This window comes from Capra hircus, chromosome 7 (assembly GCF_001704415.2).
Source record: "Capra hircus breed San Clemente chromosome 7, ASM170441v1, whole genome shotgun sequence".
NCBI classification, from domain to species: Eukaryota; Metazoa; Chordata; class Mammalia; order Artiodactyla; family Bovidae; genus Capra; species Capra hircus.
The window spans coordinates 20,257,343-20,277,122 of NC_030814.1; the positions used below are offsets into that span (position 1 = coordinate 20,257,343).

The following is a 19,780-nucleotide window of genomic DNA, read 5'->3' on the forward strand; positions in this document are numbered from 1 at the left end:
AAAGCCTGGCGTGCTACAGCCAATGGGGTCGCAAAGGGTCGGACATAACTGAGCAAATGAACTAAGGGCTCATTCTTGGTGTTCACGCCCTTACCTACCCCTGTATCTACTCAACCGTCAGCTCCCACAACTTGTGAGACAGCTTCTGAATTAATCTACTGCTCTGACTTTGACCTGGATCACCTACCGCTTTCCAAGCTCCAACATTCAACATCTTTAGTCTGAATTGTGATGAGAGCCCCCAGCTTGTCTACTGACATCTCTTACCCGCCTCTAAGCTTTCTCCCACTGGCAATCCACACTCCATTTTGAAAACATACACACAAACACTCATTCACTCACACACAATCTCTGTCTCATTGTCTGTCTTCTTCTTTCTCTCTTTCTCTCTGCACCCTTCTCTTTTTCATCTCACTGCATTCTCAGAAAGGCACCCTGATACTTACCAGATAGAAACAATAACCCTTTAAGTCCCTATGGCCTATCTGATTTCATCCTCAGTTACACGCTGGACCACTCTCCCCTCACTGCCACACTGCCGTCTTCCTGGTCCTTTCCCAGACACTGACCATTTTACCCACACTGCTCCTTTGGTCTAGAGCTTGCCTTATGCTCAAATCTTTGTCTCATCAACCCCTACTCATCCTATAAGTAAGTGTAGTCAGTTGCTCAATCATGTCCAACTCTTGGCGACCCCATGGACTGTAGCCCATCAGGCTCCTCTGTCCATGGGATTCTCCAGGCAAGAATACTGGAGTGGGTTGCCATTTCCTTCTCCAGGGGATCTTCCTGACCCAGGGATCGAACCTGGGTCTTCTGCATCACAGGCAGATGCTTTACCCTCTGAGCCACCAGGGAAACCCTTTAGTTCACAAGTAAATGTTTCTTCTTTAAGAAAGCATCCTGGGCATCCCTTAGAAGAGGTCATTCATCTTTGTTTTATGCAAGTTATTTTTTTAATGGCGATTATCTGTTTGTAGCCAAAAACTTAACTTGTGTGATTATATATAATGGCCCTTCTTCCCTATTAGATGTTAAAACTTCTTCAGGGCAAGAACTATACCTGATTTTGCTTATCCCTGTCTTCTTGGGGTTTACCACCGTGCTGGGCACATAATTGGCACTAAGAAATATCTATTAAATAATGAAGGAAAACAGGGAGAAGGGGAAGTCAGGTTTATATGTCTTGGCAGTCTTTGTTATACTCATTCTTCCTCTTTCATTTAAAGAATTCAGTCATTAATCTCTGTCAAGTCATTAACCAGAATAAATATGTAATCCTCTGAGTCATGGCTCCAATCTAATACTTTTAATAAAACATTTGACACGTTCAAAATAAGAAAGTCCTTGTATATTATTTAATGCATAATTTCAGCTTTCAGGAGATCTATAATAAGCCATTCTAAATAATTACCTATAATCTTTTCATATTCTGCATCCTCAAGTCACAGAAACAAAAGAAATAAAGAGACCTCACAATGGTCCCTTAACAAGCCTCTGGCAGAATTTTTCACAAGTTCTTTAGAAAGTGTGCCTATTCTATTTTTTTTAAGATTTTAAAGGGAATTCTATAACTTCAATTAAAGGCCCATTCAGGCAGCACTCTTCATCCTTAAACACATTCATTAGGCAACTATTTTGAATCATAATAAGTAGCTCAAGTAGATGGAGTTAGTCCACTTGAAATCTTGAGGTCTAAGAAAAGTAAAAAAAAAAAAAAAAGATAAAGGCACAAACTTAAAGGACAAGCAGACAAAAACTAAACAAATACATGATGGAAGATACGGAATTTATTCAGTTAGTCGATTGTTGAGTGAGTGAGAAGAAAGTCAGAGGTGGCTGTCACAGAATAGCTTCCTAGACCGACAGGCTGTCAGAGGCTGACAGTGTGAAGGGAAGGTATTTAAGAAAAGCGTGAGCAGAGCGGAGACAGACGGGGGGCTGGCAGCAGACACAAGACTGGTGCGGAGGCAGGAGACTGACAGAAGAGTCCAGAGCGAGGAGAGCACACAGCGTGGGCACCTGCGAGGACGCGGGCCGAGGAGCGGGGAGCAGCATCCACGGAAGCTCGGTGCCGCCAGGCAAGCGTCCACCACGGAAGTGAGGCACACAGGCCCCGAGCCCTGGCCAGTGGCTGCGGTGGCTGAAGGTGGCCGTGCCTAAAGGTTCTATCAGCTGCCCAAGAAAGCAGCGGCCGGGCCCCAAGAGGAAAGCCCACAGACAGACTCCTGCATTTGTGCAAGATTCTCTCCTCTTCTCAACAGCATTTTCTCTGTCGATTTTTAACTCCTGAATTCAATGAGCCCCATGGGTCAACAGGTCCTCCTACTGATGTCCTCCTGATTCAGTCCCTCACCTCTAACCACCCACTAAGGATTCTCCGTTCCCCTGGCCTGGGCGGCTGCGCACAGCACAACATGTCCTACAGAGCGAAGACAGCTGGGAGCCGTAAAACACACCTCGGGTCATCATCTGCCTTTGAAACGCGTGTGAGGATTTCTCCACCTCAGTAACGTTCAGAGTGAGTCCAGGGACCCCTAACAGTCCTTGAGACCCTCTAAGAGGTTCTATGACGGCAAAACAACTTCCCTAATGATACCAAGATGCTGTCTGTCTACTTCACTCACATTCTCTCATGAGGGCCCAGTGGGATCTCCCATAGGCCAGATGACTGATATTATTGCAAAAGGCTAAATTACAGATGCAGACATGAGAATCCAGCTATCAAACCAGACAGGAAAGAGATCTACAAAAAAAAAAAAAAAAAAGCCAGTGCCACTCTTATAAAGGTTTTTAAAATTAAAAGGTATACTATTTATGTTGACAGGTAATGAGTTTATTGCTGTCATTTTTCAATGAATATGGAGAAGGGAACAGCTACCCACTCTGGTATTCTGGCCTGAAGAATTCCACAGACAGTACGGTCAGTCCATGGGGTCGCAGAGTCAGACACAACTGAAAGACTTTCACTTTTCACTTTTAAATGAATCAGAATCTTCTACATTTCTCAATTTTAATTTCTAATATAATATATCAATAAATATAATCCATACAAACCAAAGCTCTTCAGGGTCCTCAAATTTTTTAAGAGGGTGAGAAGTTTCTAAGAACAAAACGTTTAGGAACGGCTGGACTATCCCTGGGCACAGTTCAACCCCCGGGGCCTGACATTCCAGACCTTCTTGCACAGGCTCTAGCCTGCCTGTCCTCAACCCTACCACCACCGATTCTGACTTTAAACACTGACTTACATATGGCTATTTAACAAATGATGCTATTTAATTCATACTGAATCGCTGTGTCTCAGTTTGCAAGTGGGACCCAGATTTATTCAGACTCGCCTGCTGAGTCGCTCGCGGTTGGCCTCTAAGTTCCACGGGGCACCTCACAGGAGACACACTGTCTCCTGCACTTGCCTTCTGAGCTGTTCACACCTGCTCTGGGAGGCAGCCTCCAACCTCACGAGGTCAACCGTCCTGGGCTTCTTCACCTCATGGCCACTAGGTGCCCCTCAGCTCAAGTGCTTTCTTAGCAACTCTGAAAATAATCCTACAGCCTCCAGATAGCATTAACCCCCTGGGTTCTCACTAACAGACTTGGAGAAACCACTGAGATTATAAGACTGCTTATATTTCTGATATGGATTTAAGGTATAGAGGACCCAGAAAGGATTTTGACTAAAGGAGAAAGTTTGGAGAGTGAAGGAGGAAAGCAGAATTCTCATAATCATTTTCTGACTTTAAACAAACTCTTAAATGTGGATATTTGCTATCTCACTTATAAATATTTTCATATTTTAAAAAGTTCGTGGAATGTTACTCTGAATTTTCTCTAGACAAAAGAAATACATTATCTTTATTTATCCTTCACTAATAATTTTCCCCTTAAAATTGATGCTTTTGAACTGTGGTGTTGGAGAAGACTCTTTAGAATCCCTTGAACTGCAAGGAGATCCACCCAGTCCATCCTAAAGGAAATCAGTCCTGAATATTCATTGGAAGGACTGATGCTGAAGCTGAAATTCCAATACTTTGGCCACCTGATGCGAAGAACTGACTCATTAGAAAGACCCTAATGCTGGGAAAGATTGAAGGCGGGAGGAGAAGCAGATGACAGAGGATGAGATGGTTGGATGGCATCACCGACTCTATGGATATGAGTTTGAGCAAGCTCCAAGAGTTGGTGATGGACAGGGAAGCCTGGCGTGCTGCAGTCCGTGGGGTCACAAATGACCAACTGAACTATTTTAGTCATTCTGATTCTTCTCAAGCACAGGGTCCATTCCTTTTGAAATTCTAAGAATTCTGGAAATATTATTGAAGAGATCTTAATTTTACATCCGTATCAACCCACTCCAGTGTTCTTGCCTGCAGAATCCCAGGGACGGGGGAGCCTGGCGGGCTGCCGTCTATGGGGTCGCACAGAGTCGGACATGACTGAAGCAACTTAGCAGCAGAGTGATACTACTTTTAATTCAGTAAGACTGAAACCATTCCAGCTTTTCACACTTCCTTTAGGATCTGTTAACATTTGAAATGCTTTACCTATTCCTGAAGCTGGTGTGAAAGAGTGGATCTTATTAACAGCTGCAAAATCCAGGGATTGAAAATATCTGAAAGAAGACTGTCCTGCCTCCCAGACGAAAATGTCAACTGAATTCTGATCTCCTACAATAACAGAATAAAAGACCAATCTGAAGGCAAAAGTTACAGGAAAAAAAAGACAAAATTACACAATAAAACTATAATAAAAATGTTAGATTTAATTAAAGAAACAAAGAGTATGACATTTCTTGAGAATTCATTCAATTAAACAAAAATACAACTTGGAAACACTTCAAAAGTCTTTTTGCATTCACCACAAGAAGTATAAGCATGGTTTAGCCACTAATTACGATCTGATATCAAAAGAATAATATTGAAGTTTTGCTTTTTAGGAATGTTGAATTTTTACTTATGAAACTACCGCTAAGCAGAAAAAAAGCATATCTGTATTCAGAGAGTATTTTTAAATGGTCTTATCAAAAGTCACTTGGCACTATTTATTACCACTTCAGGTTATCCATAGCATCCTAAGCACAGTCATATAAAAAGTTACCTGTTTGCACATATAGTGTAAAATCTTCATAATTCTTTCTACTTTACCAACCCAACTCCAGTTTTATTTTAGTATCTTTACTACAGTGGTTCAGAAAACCTACAGGTTATGAACATAACACTTCAAATGTTTTTCTTTGTTCCCCAAATCCATCTTTACCTGACAGTCAATAGATTCAACAAGAAATATTCTATGGATTAGCCAAAAAAAATTATTACAAGAGTATTTTCATACGAACATAATATGAATGCAAGGTACTTCTGATAACAACTGTATATGCCTTGCAAACACTCTATGGTCTTACCTAGAAAGATAGTTTTGACAAAAATTAAGTAAATATCATCGCCTGAAGTCAAGGCTTCCACTTGTGTTGTTCCACTGATGGGAACTTCCTGGAAGTTAGTAAACTCATTGCTGGACCACCTGAGTAAAAGGGAGTTTGACCTGGCATTAGCCTGGGCAATGGCTAAAAACACAGTGCCGCCTCTGGTGAACAAGGCCATGCTCAGCACACCTCGGACAGAGAGGGTCTGATGCCACACAAAGCTTCCTCCATTCCACCTGAAGACCTGCAGGGAATGAGCAAATGCAAAATGCTCGTGACTAGGGATTTAGCACTTGTAAGAATGGAGCCAATATCGTATGTTACTCTCTAGGACTCTTTAGTTAGGAAGATACTTTCATAAATGAGGAAATATCAAAACATGATTTCTCATTGCTCTCTCCCTCTTCTTATCTCTGTGTGTGTCTCTGCATACACAGAGATCTGAAGAGAAGTTATTTGAAAATAAATAAATTTCAAATATACATCTGGGCAGGGGTGGGTGATAGAAAGAGAAGAGAAATTCAAAAACAGAAAAAAAAAAATTGTTCAAATACTAAAACTTCAGAACTGGAAAAGAAACTTCCCAACACTGTATTATCATAACTCACTGCTCAAGCAATAAAATATAAAGATAAACCATCTAAACTTTTTACTCCTGAAGGTGGCAATGCATACTCATGAACTTAAAACTAAAAGAAAACCCTGAATCCACCTGATTTCTTATGCCATCTGGTTAATTTCACAAAGAATTACATATAAACCAAACATTATGCAAGAAGTTACAGACAGAGTTGCTTCTCCCTTTATGGATCTTATTAATTAGTAGAAAAAGGCAAACAATAAACACATAAATAATTATATAAATGTATGATTATTAATCTGAGACAAGTGCTGAACATAACAGTTAGGAAGGTATGACAGAGAATTATGACTGTCCTAGGAAATAAAATGAGAAAGAATGGCATGACAGATTTTCTAAGGTAGAAAATGTTCATCACAAGCTGAACAAAGACTGGCCCCGCTGGAATGGAGTTGACAGCACTGGGGCAGTGAAGATCAGACAGGACAGGTAAGATCATGAGGTTCCTTTGGTTGGGTGACCATACAATTTATCACAGGGTGAAAGAGACAATCATTGTAGGAAGGGTGAAAGAGACGATCTTAATCATTGCAGGACAACAGGCATGACCCAGCACTGTGCTGTGGAAAGAAGATGATACAATTATACTATTAACTATCTGTATTAAATAATCTAGAATTTATTTCAAACATAATTGGAAATCACTGAATAATTTTAAAAAGAGGAGCAACATGAATTAATATTTTTTAAAGATTACTCCAGCTACTTGGCACATGTATCTGAGGAGGTCAGAGAAGTCTGGAGAACCAGCTAGGAGGCTACTTTACTAGCGTGCTGAGAAGTGACGAGGACCTGGATTAGGGGATGAAGAAGCAGAGATGAAAAGAACTGCCCATACTCAAAAAAAGTCTGGGGAGATATAATAAAAAACACTTTATAATAAATTAGATGGGAATGAATAACTAGGAAAAAATCAAGAAAGTTATAACCCAGCATTCTATCTTGAGCAATCGTATTTATGAGGGTACTATCTCCTAAGATGAAAGCAAATACTTGAAACAAGTTTCATAGAGAAAATCTACAGTTTAGTTTGCACTATGTTAAATCTTAGCTACATAAACTATATATAAGTGGACATGCCAACATGCAGTTAGACAGGAGGTCTAGAATACAGAGAAAAGGCTACTGGTAAATTTGGAAGATAGCCTATAGTTGATATTCAGAGTAATAGGACTGGTAAAAATAGTCAGAGTGAGTGGAGAGGGAAAAAAAAAAAGGAATTGTGAACCAAAACTGAATCTGATATCTGCAGGGCAGCAATGGAAACACGGACATAGAGAGGAGACTTGTGGACAGAGCACAGGAAGGAGAGGGTGCAATGAACCGAGAGAGTAGCACTGAAACTCATACGTTACCAGCTGGAAAATAGACAGCCAGTGGGAATTTGCTGTATGATGCAGGGGGCTCAACCCCATGCTCTCTAACAACCAAGAAGGGTGGGGCGGGGTGGGAGGTGGGAAGGGAGGTTCAAGAGGGAGGGGACATACGTATACTTATGGCTGGTTCATGCTGACGTATGGCAGAAACCAACACAATATTGTAAAGCAACTGTCCTCCAATTAAAAATAAATTTAAAACAATTTTTATAAATAATAACTGAGAAAAAAAACTGAACCTGAAAAACTCCAAGATATCTATGTTCAGAATATGTTCAGAAACAGGAGAAGGAAGCAGCACCGGAGACCAAGAAAGATGACGCAGACAAACAGAACAAAAATCTGTGTGGTATCCCAAAATCAAGAGAAGAGATGCTTTAAGTTTGAGGATGAGGTGGCTGTCAAATGCTAATGGGAAGTAATGCAAAATAATGACAGACAAAAGCATCCACTGTATTTGCAAGCCAAGTGTCATCAGTAATCATGAACAAGTTTACAAAGCAAGTAGATGATTCTTTCAAGGTATCTTACTACAGAGGGGAGAAAAGAAATGAAACAAGAAGTAAAGGGGGATGAGATCAGGAGAGAAATCACTTTTTAAATGTGAAGATTATTACACAGATTGGAAAAAGTTGGCTTAAGGCTCAACATTCAAAAAACCAAGATCATGGCATCCGGTCCCATCATTTCATGGCAAATAGATGGGGAAACAGTGGAAACAGTGGCTGACTATTTTTCTGCGCTCCAAAATCACTGTGGATGGTGACTGCAGCCATGAAATTAAAAGACGCTTGCTCCTTGAAAGGAAAGTTATGACTAACCTAGACAGCATACTAAAAAGCAGAGACGTTACTTTGCCAACAAAGGTCCGTCTAGTCAAGGCTATGGTTTTTCCAGCGGTCACTCATGGATGTAAGAGTTGGACTATAAAGAAAGCTGAGCACCGAAGAATTGATGCTTTTGAACTGTGGTGTTGGAGAAGACTCTTGAGAGTCCCTTGGACTGCAAGGAGATTCAACCAGTCCATCCCTAAAGGAGATCAGTCCTGGGTGTTCACTGGAGGAACTGATGCTGAGGCTGAAACTCCAATACTTTGGCCACCTGATGTGGAGAGCTGACTCATGTGAAAAGACTCTGAAGCTGGGAACGATTGAGGGCAGGAGGAGAAGGGGACGACAGAGGATGAGATGGCTGGAAGGCATCACCAACACAATGGACATGGGTTTGGGTGGACTCCAGGAGTTGGTGATGGACAGAGAGGCCTGGTGTGCTGCGGTTCATGGGGTCACAAAGGGTCGGACATGACCGAGTGACTGAACTGAACTGAACTGAACTGATAATAATCTGAGAATGATGCTAGTGGCACAGTAAAGGGAATACTAACCGTAAGGAAGGCAAGAGGGACCCCTATGTGAGGAGCCTGGTTTTTATAGAAGAAACACTTCTGCCATTGCAGCAGGAGGGGGAATAAGACTGGGTACTGGAGCTTTCTGAATCTGGGGTTGGGAAGATGAGCAATCTCCACCTTGTAGCTCTCCTTTCAACAAAGTCATAAACTGAATGTGAAGAGATGAGAAGCAGGTACGGAAGTTGGAAGAGCAAGAAAAATTATCAAGTAAATATTTATTAAGACACTGTGATACAGCTTATTAGACACATATGGGATTTCTGGGGTGATATGTGCCCCATTAGCAATGTTAAGATGAAGCTCTGTGAAACCAGTTGTGTGATTTTTCTCCATATTTTCCAATGCAATTAAATTCTAATTAAATATTCATGCCTATTTTTACACTTGGCTCCTAAAGACTGTATCATTTAAAAATTAACTGTGACTAATCAATATCTATATTCATCTTTACTACTTTATCATAATCAAATTTTCTTTTATACCAAATCTACAGACTAAACCTTTGATGTGTTTCAATGATTATAAAAAAAAATTCAGTTTAAAAGAATCAAACCTGAGTTAATTGAGAATCATCACTTTGACTTGCAACAATCAAATAATCTTGACTGTCTGAAGTAAAATATCTTACTTGAGAACTTTCTGAAATATTGATTGTTTGTACCTGCAAAGAACACAGAATAGTGACGATAAAAATTTAAAGGGAATTTTACACAGAAAACCCCTGAATACGGCAAAGCTGAGTAAATATTTGAACCTCAAAACTTGAAAAATCATTCTGATCCCTAGGTAAGCATATCTATGTGTCATTTCAAGAAAGATAAAAATATCCCTGGATTAAGACAATTTGCTAAATGTGTGTTAACTTACAAAAGCCCCTTATCATTTTAACATAGAATATACAGTAGTTTCTATTTAGCTCAGTCTCACAAATCTGATTTTTCTTTTAAATAAAGCAATCTACAAAAAAAGTGAAGTTTTTTTTTTACCAGGAATAATTTGAATCCAGATGTGAACATATACACACTATTAACAGAAGACTTTTCTTTATTTCTCTCTTCATGAGTAATCACAAAGTAGGAGGAAAGACCAATATTAAAAGCTTCACATGTTTTAGGATTTTCTATACTTAAATCCTGGGAAACAAGGAATAATAGGAAATCAGGAGGCATCCAAAATCTACATGTACATTTTAGTCTGTGTACCATAACATAAGTGATGCTTACCTCAAATGGGACAAAAATCCCTTGCCATCGGTAAAGAGTAGAAGACAATTTTCTTAACATTAAACCATGTACCGAGTCTTCCAAAGTAAAGAAACACCAGCCAGAAGCTGATGCATCCAGAAAGCTTTGAAACGTAGAAAACGTAACATCCATTCCCCCTGAAAAACATAAACCATGGTTTCCTTGTGTAAAATCCTCTCCAGACTTCACCTAGTCAAAGTTTATTTAAACAATGAAATTAGTGAGTTTGTTACTAGAAATGGAAATATTTCCATGGTAAGCAAGTGCACACATGCGTGTGTGTATATAAGAAAGAAAAGAGACAAACTAGAGTACTTCAAACCAGTAACAGAGTCAACTTACAAAAACAAGAAAAATTTTAATATCTAAACCCACAAAGACATTTCTGGAGTATATTTATAAATAAATATTAAATGTATATTTTAAAGGGAAATATGTTCAGTATGATTTTTATCAGCTTCCATAAAGATAATGAAAATACAACTGAGAAATTTAAAAGTAGTAAACACCTTTTATGGAAACATGCTAAATGCTGGGTTTTAAAAGCTTAACACTATTAATTTGAAACTACCCCTATCCAATAATTTCTAACTTCACGTGTTACATATTTTAAGAATGCCAAAGCAGACTCCCTACCAGTGGCTATCAAATTTGATCAGCCTGCGTCTCCTAAAATTCTGTGCAGTAATTACATTTCATACATGTCCTAAAAGTCTGAGCTACAATTAAACAAAGACAAAAACAAAAAAACTCCACCTAATGGAGTTTTTACCTTTTAAAAACCCTCTCATGTTCTATTATCATGACAGTTTCCCATAGAAGATCAGTTCTTTTTAAACTTTAGTTAATGGTTCAAACATAACATACCAAGAACAAATGTCAAGGTTGAAACCTAGGCTCTCTGTAAATTACTGATCACTTTTTAGATAACCAGTTCAAGAAGTCATAATGCCAATGCCTTTTATGTACTATCCATTGGTGATTTCCTCTCCTAGAAATCCAATATTTTTGAGTCTTGCCTTGCCACTTTTGAAACACCACAGCTTTGACCTTCAGAGAGTGAATATTTTGCACTGAAATCTTAACGATACGGTTAAATCCTTCCCTACCATAATTCAGGAAGAGGGTGGATGAAGAATAAAAAAATGCCTGTTGAGATTTAAGAATCTCCAACATATACTCTCACAAGTACATCCACAAAACACATGCAGAGCCCAAACCATGTAGAGGTTTAACTCTGAATTAGAAACCATAATCTTTCTTTTTTTGGCTCTCATCTTTTCATGGCTTCCGGGCAACTATGAAAGTGAAAGTCACTCAGTCGTGTCCGACTCTTTGCGACCCCATGGACTGGAGCCTGCCAGGCTCCTCTGTCCATTGAATTCTCCAGGCCAGAATACTGGGATGGGTAGCCTTTCTCTCCCTCAGGGGATCTTCCTAACCCAGGGATCGAACTCAGGCCTCCCACTCTGCACGTGGATTCTTTACTGTCTGAGCCACCAGGGAAGCCCAAGGTAATTGTACTACTATTAATTATTTCCTTTCTCGTCTAAATAATCAATCCTTTTCTACTTACTATGTCTTTTCCATCAGCATTTATATGTACTTGCTGCTACTGCTAAGTTGCTTCAGTCGTGTCCGACTCTGTGCCACCCCATAGATGGAAGCCCACCAGATTTCCCCGTCCCTGGGATTCTCCAAGCAAGAACACTGGAGTGGGTTGTCATTTCCTTCTCCAATGCATGAAAGTGAAAAGTGAAAGGGAAGTCGCTCAGTCATGTCCAACTCTTCGCGACCCCATGGACTACAGCCTACCAGGCTCCTCCATCCATGGAATTTTCCAGGCAAGAGTACTGGAGTGGGGTGCCATTGCCTTCTCTGTTATATGTACTCAGGTCTTGTCAAACCAAAGAAATAAACAAAAACCCTGAATCCTACTCCCCTCCCCACCACCACCACTAGTCTTGCTAGGTTCTACCTTCTCAGCCAAACTTCTTGTGCTAGCTACATATATTTGAGGTCTGCATTCTCTCACTTTGATTCAAACTATTTGGAATTTAGGAAGATGGCAATGACGACCCTGTATGCAAGACAGGGAAAGAGACATAGATGTGTATAATGGACTTTTGGACTCAGAGGGAGAGGGAGAGGGTGGGATGATTTGGGAGAATGACATTCTAACATGTATACTATCATGTAAGAATTGAATCGCCAGTCTATGTCTGATGCAGGATACAGCATGCTTGGAGCTGGTGCATGGGGATGACCCAGAGAGATGTTATGGGGAGGGAGGTGGGAGGGGGGTTCATGTTTGGGAACGCATGTAAGAATTAAAGATTTTAAAATTAAAAAATAAATAAATAAATAAATAAACAAAATGTTACTTGGGTTGCATCCCTCTAAACAAACAGCTCTTGCTAATGACAACAAGTATTTTTTCAGTTCTCGTCTTACTTCTCATGAGCAGCTGGCACAAGTTACCATTCCTCTCTTTTTAAAAAGCTCTTTTGCCGCACTCTGCAATCCTGCATTCCCCTGGGTTTCTCACCAGGTCTTCTAAGTCTCCTTCCCCTCTCCCAACTCCTTCCATTTGACTCAGTCTGGATCCTCTTCCCTCCTCTGTCTCCATTCTCACTGGCCAGTGTTTTACATCAATTTCCATGACTTTTAGCAACATGCACACTGAAAGTTCCCAAATTTCTCTCTCCGACAGAGACCTTTTATTGAGTCTAAAGAAATGTCTTCTAAAATTTAACTCAAATTCAAATATTTTACTCCCCTCACCAAAGTAACACTTTGTTTCCATTCAGTACTCCCCTTCTAACTGAAGACATGACTCTCCAACCAACTGCACAAGCTAGAAACCTAGGAGTCACAGCCAGCACCTTCTCCACATCCAGTCTATCACCTAGTCCAAGCTACCACCATCTGTTGCCCTTATGTTTGTCCCTTTATCTCCTCTTTTCTTCTGTGCCAATCCATTCTTTCCATGGCACCAAGAATGATGCCTTCAAAATATAAATGGGATCATACCACCCCACCTGTTATACATGGGCGCCCTCCCTCATGCCTAGATCACGAGACTTTCCATAACCCTAAAATAAAGACTAATGCATGTGATAATATCCTTCAAGTTCTTGAATGATTTGGTCTTACCTAGCTCTCCAAACTCAACACTCTCGCTTATTTCTAAACCCAGTGCCCACTCCAGTTTTTCACTTATATGCTCTATACTCCTGCCTTGGCTTCCTGCTTTCTCTTGTATGTTCCTCTAACTCAGGTCTGTGCATAAACCCCACTCATCCTCAAGTCTTAGTTCAAACCCTGACACCCCCTGGGAAGCATTGTCTTATGTTCTCACACTTAGAACTTCACCTTTAAAAAACATTTATTGTACTTCAAACTACAAGCTGATTTTTACTTATTTATTTCTTCCTCTCCCTAAACTCTGAGCCCCACAAGTTCAGTATCATGCCGGGCACAGGACACAGTCAATAAACATTTGTGAATGCAATCAAAGAATTAAATATTTATAATCCATGTTCAGTAGAGCCATAAGATCCAACTCATAATGGAAAATGTAAATCTTAAACATGCAATCATTCTTGGTTATAGAATTTTGTTCTTACAAGAAACTAAACGTACTCATGCCAAAGGCTGTTTCAGAAACTGTCTCCCACTCCACACTCACGGCTAAATCAATGCCATTAGTACGTGACACACTTAAATACACAGTCCTGTTGGCTTCTTCAATGTTTACAGAGGTGCCTCTAAAAGAAACAAATGGTTGCAGAAAAGAGAAAAAGTATATCATTTCTACATATTAAATATCTATATCACATTGCTAATATATATTTAATATACTTTTAAACTTATACAAATCAAGATGAGATCCATCCACAAATTTTACACAGCAGGGAGGCTAGAATCTACAGCTCAAAACATTTATTTATGAGGATTTTCAAAAGCACAATGATCTCATACTATGAAAGTAAGAAACTGCTAAGAGTCAGTAACTTCACACTACATATTCCAAAATAAAGCCCTGTCATTCCTAAGTTTCTTTTCACATAAATCAAAACCACTTAACAGAGAAAAAGACAAATCAGAAAACTCTTAACATGGTAATAAAACTAGATCTGGAATATTTGTAAGAAATTAAAAATATATATATTTGTTACCTTCTAGATGGAATTTCTAAAGCCCAATCATGTTAATATATGATTGAAAAGTCATATAAAAAAGTCATTCATTTAATTTGAGCACCTAAACATAATTTACATTGTTCCTCATTTTTTATTATTATTGAAAACACAAAATAGTGCTCTTGACTGAGAGTGTCGATTCCGAGCAAGCAAGAACTCTAACACCACCATTAAATAGGGCATCATTACGTTTTTGATGCTTCCTGTTATGACAACATGTGGCCTCTTTGGATCTATCAGTTAGAGCTCATTTTAAACGTTCCCACTGTAACAGAGATCAGTTTTCCTCTGCATTTTCTTTATATCACATTTCCAACTTAGCTTCAGAAATGACAGTTTTCTTATGAATACACTATACCTATTTGCAACTGCAGAGATACTGAATAGCCCCAAAGGGGCCTGGTTCTGCAAAATGGTTATAAGGGTTTGAACATGTGCCCCTAGTCTAGCACCTCCAGTCGGATTAAACAAGGTGCAAACAAAATGCTCATCCATCTCTGGTTCTGTGTCCAGTATGGCAAATATGTGCAGGGCCTGAAAACATAAGCAAAACATTATTACTAGAATTCAGTATTTTTGCCACATACATATAGAGTAATTTGACATTTTTTGACAACAAAATAATACTTTTGGAAATTATCTCCTCTTTTTTATTTTAATACTGAGCCTCAAAATGTAATAGTAACAACTCTCTCAAGTTACAGTTTTCAAGATTATCAACACTGTGACTTAGTCCACTGAAAAGTCTAAAAATAAATATGTACAGTATTTGAAAATAGCACTGAGATTTAAAAACTAAATTTAGGTCTTCATTTTTTGCTACTTCTTTATCCTGCCCTAGCTATATAACTACATTAGTTTCATTTCAACCTAGGACTCACGCTTAAAAAGCACAAATTAGAAACAACCCAATATGTTTATCAACAGGAGAATGGATAAACAAACAGCCATCTATTCAATGAAATGCTACCAGGCAATTTAAAAAAGCATCAACTACTCATGCGTGCAATCAAAAATTGTGTTGACCAAAACAAGCTAGACACAAAAAGAATTCATACTGTACGACTCTATAAGAAGTTCAAGAATCAGCAAAATGAGTCTTTCATGACAGAAACCAGAAAGCATGTTCATCTGGGGAGGGTAAGGGACAAGAAGGAAACTTCTGTCTGATGGTAATGTTTAACACATTAATCCAAGTGGTTGTTACATTGATGTATACATATTTTTAAAGTCATCGACCATGCGCCTAAGATTTTTGTATTTTACTGTTTATATCTCAGAAAATAAAAATATGTGGGGAAAAAAGTAGTTATAGAGGTAAGAGAAAAACCTATTTAGTCCAATTTGTTCAAACATTTAATTTGCCTAATGAATAGAAAGTTCTTTAAATACACTATGAAAAAGTCTTTTAAGAAAAAAAATACATAATAAGTTTAAAATATACAAAAAGTTATATAGATAAAATTTAAAACTTCTTTTAAAAAAGGAAAGCATGTGAATGTAAAGCAACAGGAAATTCATAAAAAACTTCAAATTTAAATTATTTTCATCTATATCAAGATGTAAGTGTCCCTGAACAAATCAATTAAATGTTCTAAATTTCCAAAACACACAAAAAAAACTGGACATGTAAATAAAAATGAATTCAAAATTGTGATGGTTACACAAATTGATCATAAATAGAACTATTTAATTATTAGACAGATTGTTTTCCAGTGAAATATTTTAAAATGTATTATTTTAGATATTATACTTTATATACTTGGCTTAAAGATATCTTAAGCTAATATAATCAGTTGTTTTAAACCTCAACTGTGTTTTAAAAATAAAGTTTAGTAGCAGGAGCAGAAAATTATTACTATATAGAAAAAGAAGTTTCGGAAAATGAACTTCTGCAAACATAGTTCAATTTATGATTCATCCTAAATCCAGCATTCCTCCTCCAATAAGCTATTCTTGTTTTCATAAGATACTTGCTTCTCAAACAAGCTGTCTGAAGGAAACAGCTGTATTTTGTTTAATGACAATGTGGCAAAAAGAATGACTACCTACTGCTTATGACTGCAATGAAGGGCCTGGAGTTTCTTGTAGTTTATGATTTAAAGGCAATATAACATGAAGCATGTCATTTAAATATACTTAACATTCAAAGCACCAATATGCATATTTTCTTTGTTATTTGCACATTTCACAACTCTGTTAATGGAGCAAATTTCTCCAGCTGCACTCTATACAGACAATACAGTAGTAATCTAGTCATTATCTTCACCTATCCCCTAACCTGGATTTTTTTTTTTCTAAGATCAAGGGGGCTCCTCGAAGAGAAAATTATTTTGTAAATATTAATCATTCATTCTCATTAAACGTTCATCCTGTACCTTGAAACGAACACCTTCTTCTAAAACAACATAGCCTTTGGAAGGAGCCAGGTCTTTCGACTCCACTGAAGAATTCACTTCTGTCACAATGAACTGAACGGTCACAGTTCCAAACAGTCCTTGGGCAGGTTCCCGAACAACATACAACACTGCCATACTCTCCTGGACATAGACAGCTGTCGGTTCTCGTAGGAAAAAGTGCTCACTATTGTTAAACGACAGAACTCCAGGGCCATCGTCATTAGCAAGAATGGTAATGAAGGCTGTCAGCATAAAAATATTAAAACAATAAATTAAAATAGAATGGGTTATAAGTGGTGGGAAGTATGTGGATACTTCATTGTAAACTAGGCCAATGCTTTTCTAGATCATCTTAAAAATAAATGTTAAAAGGCATTTAATGAAATTCTACTCTCACTCATGATATAAATAAAAAGACAGTAATCTTGAGACAAAAGGCAGCTTCTTCAACATGATAAAATAATATCTCTCAGAAGCCAACAGAAAGTACTAAAGTTTAATGTTGAAACATAAGAAGACAGTGATGCCTCTCATCACTGCTACTGTTCAGCACTGCCCTGGAGCTACCAGCCAGGTAACAGTATAAAAGCAATAGAAAGGAAGCATCAACATGCCACTATTTCTAGTCATCGTGATTATCTTCTTCAAAAAGGCAAGAGAAAAAATATTAGCAGTATTACAAGAGTTCAAAATATAAGCTGACTAAAGGAGACCAGTCCTGAGTGTTCATTGGAAGGACTGATGCTGAGGCTGAAACTCCAATACTTTGGCCACCTCATGCGAAGAGTTGATTCACTGGAAAAGACCCTGATGCTGGGAGGGATTGGGGGCAGGAGGAGAAGGGGACGACAGAGGAATAAATGGCTTGATGGCATCACCAACTCACTGCACATGAGTTTGGGTAAACTCCGGGAGTTGGTGATGGACAAGGAGGCCTGGCGTGCTGCGATTCATGGGGTTGCAGAGAGTCGAACACGACTGAGCGACTAAACTGAACTGACTGAACCTTCAGAAATCAAGAGCTTTCTATCTTCTACTACCACTACTAATAATGTTAGTAACAGCCAAAACAACAACCATTACTACTGAGAACTTACAAACTGCTTACTACATTCTTAACTCATTTAATGCTCACAGTATCCCCATGCAATTGATTCTATTATTATTCTCATTTCACAGAACGAATGATTGAACCACAGACAGGCAATGCATGGACATTCACAAGCCTAGATGTGGCAGGAATAGCTGTCAAAACTAGGAAATCTGCTTCAGAGCATGCATTCTAAAAGATTATTATAATACCTCTAAATAAGCTAAAAGATTATTATAATATCTCTAAATAATCTAAAAGATTATTATAATATATGCTGTGCTGTGCTTAGTTGTGCAGTCATGTCTAACTCTTTGTGACCCCATGGACTGCAGCCTGCCAGGCTCCTCTGTCTTCTGTCCATTCTTGCCAGGCAAGAATACTAGACTGGGTTGTCATGCCCTCCTCCAGGGGATCTTCCCAACCCAGGGATCAAACTCAGGCTTCCCACATTACAGGAGGATTCTTTACCCTCTGAGCCACCGGGAAGGCCCAAGAATACTGAAGTGGGTAGTCTATCTCTTTTCCAGGGGATTTTCCTCACCCAGGAATCGAACCAGGGTCTCCTGCATTGTAGATGGATGTATAAGCACTTAAAAATATAATTACAAGGGACCTAGTTCATAATAGTAACAATACCTAGGAATCAAAGTCAAAAGACTTACATGAAAAAACTGCACAATGTTAATGTGTGACCGTGGCAGATGCTGTCAATGCCCCACCATACCACAGGGCTCACTCAGGAGTGAAGAGAGGTGAGAGGGAGCTGTGTATAAATCATCAATTACCTACTATATTTTCTCCCAGCTCCAGTCCAGAAGAAGGATTTGTTAAAATCAGCTGAAATGCTTCATCTCCTTCTGGAATGTCATCATCAAGAATCATTATGTCAACGTTTTTATGCCTTTCTCCATTAGCGAAATGAAGAATCTGGTCCAAGAGGCAGAAGTAGGCAGTATTATATTTTAATACGCTGAGTCATTTTTAAATGTTTGGGGATAAATACGAAGGACTGTGAAATAAGCTATTTACAGGACTTTTTCCTTACTTTTTCAGGACCTTTTTTTTCAATTAAGTTTAAAAAGCAGTAGGAAGAAAGGAAACATTTGACTAAGCAGTAAAAGGCAATAAGAGACAAGACAAAAAATATTTTCAAACACTAAAGGTGTTTCAGTAAAGTCAAGCAAAGAAATGAGAGCAGTAACGTTTTCAAGAAGCATAAGAAGCACTCTGGTAAGGTCATCAATTATATAAACTCATTTAACACAATAATGTCTGTCCTCCAGTATCAAACATTGCAATTAGATAGCAAATGAATAAAAGAAAAGTGAGTATCAAATATTACAATAAAATAATGAATGAAGTAAAATACAGAATAATCTTTGAAACTACTGAAAATTCAATCTATATAATTTACCGAAACAGTGAAGAGAGCTATTCCACCAAGTGGAACTCTTTGACTCTAATTGACTGTGGAATACAGAGTAGTTTATTATTTCAAGGTTAACTGATGTACAGGCCCTAAATCACTGTAACTGTCAATGAATTCACCATTGGTGTAAAGGCGTAATCCACTCCCAGCTGTGCTTCCAAATTCTGGGCATACACAAGCAGGGAAACAGGGCCAAGAGCCCCTGTCCTCCTCTGGGCTACCAATGTTAGACTTCCTTGGGTTTCATTTACTTCAAACCTATGATAAAGAGAAAACATTCATTTTTCCCTTACAAGCTTCTATCCACTAGACAGTAAAGAATCTGAAACTCCGTTAAGAGCTCTCACACAGCCTTGGCTTTACCTGCTCAGCTGCCACTCGATTACGCCTCGAGCACCATCATTCGCATCAATGATGATTTGGGCAGTCAAGCCCTCTGAATCTGAAAGAGCATAGAAACATATCTTTAAATAAGCAATCAAAAAGAGAACTATTTGATACAGAATTTAGAGACCATATCTTTGGTATACAGAGGTATTGTCAACACTAATCAAAAGATGCTAA

At 38.6% G+C, this 19,780-nt stretch overlaps 1 protein-coding gene across 1 annotated transcript in view; it reads right to left on the reverse strand.

Moving 5' to 3' along the window:
• ADGRV1 (adhesion G protein-coupled receptor V1) overlaps window positions 1-19,780 on the reverse strand; it is a 542,844-nt gene that overhangs the window by 385,511 nt on the left and 137,553 nt on the right. The window contains exons 40-50 of the mRNA XM_018050044.1: window positions 19,580-19,658; window positions 19,336-19,474; window positions 18,573-18,714; window positions 16,674-16,936; window positions 14,654-14,829; window positions 13,736-13,860; window positions 10,070-10,227; window positions 9,833-9,979; window positions 9,400-9,507; window positions 5,402-5,666; window positions 4,545-4,667 (exon numbers count right to left, since the gene is read on the reverse strand). Coding sequence (XP_017905533.1) covers window positions 4,545-4,667; window positions 5,402-5,666; window positions 9,400-9,507; window positions 9,833-9,979; window positions 10,070-10,227; window positions 13,736-13,860; window positions 14,654-14,829; window positions 16,674-16,936; window positions 18,573-18,714; window positions 19,336-19,474; window positions 19,580-19,658 — 1,725 coding nt within the window. The remainder of the gene's footprint in view (window positions 1-4,544; window positions 4,668-5,401; window positions 5,667-9,399; window positions 9,508-9,832; window positions 9,980-10,069; window positions 10,228-13,735; window positions 13,861-14,653; window positions 14,830-16,673; window positions 16,937-18,572; window positions 18,715-19,335; window positions 19,475-19,579; window positions 19,659-19,780) is intronic.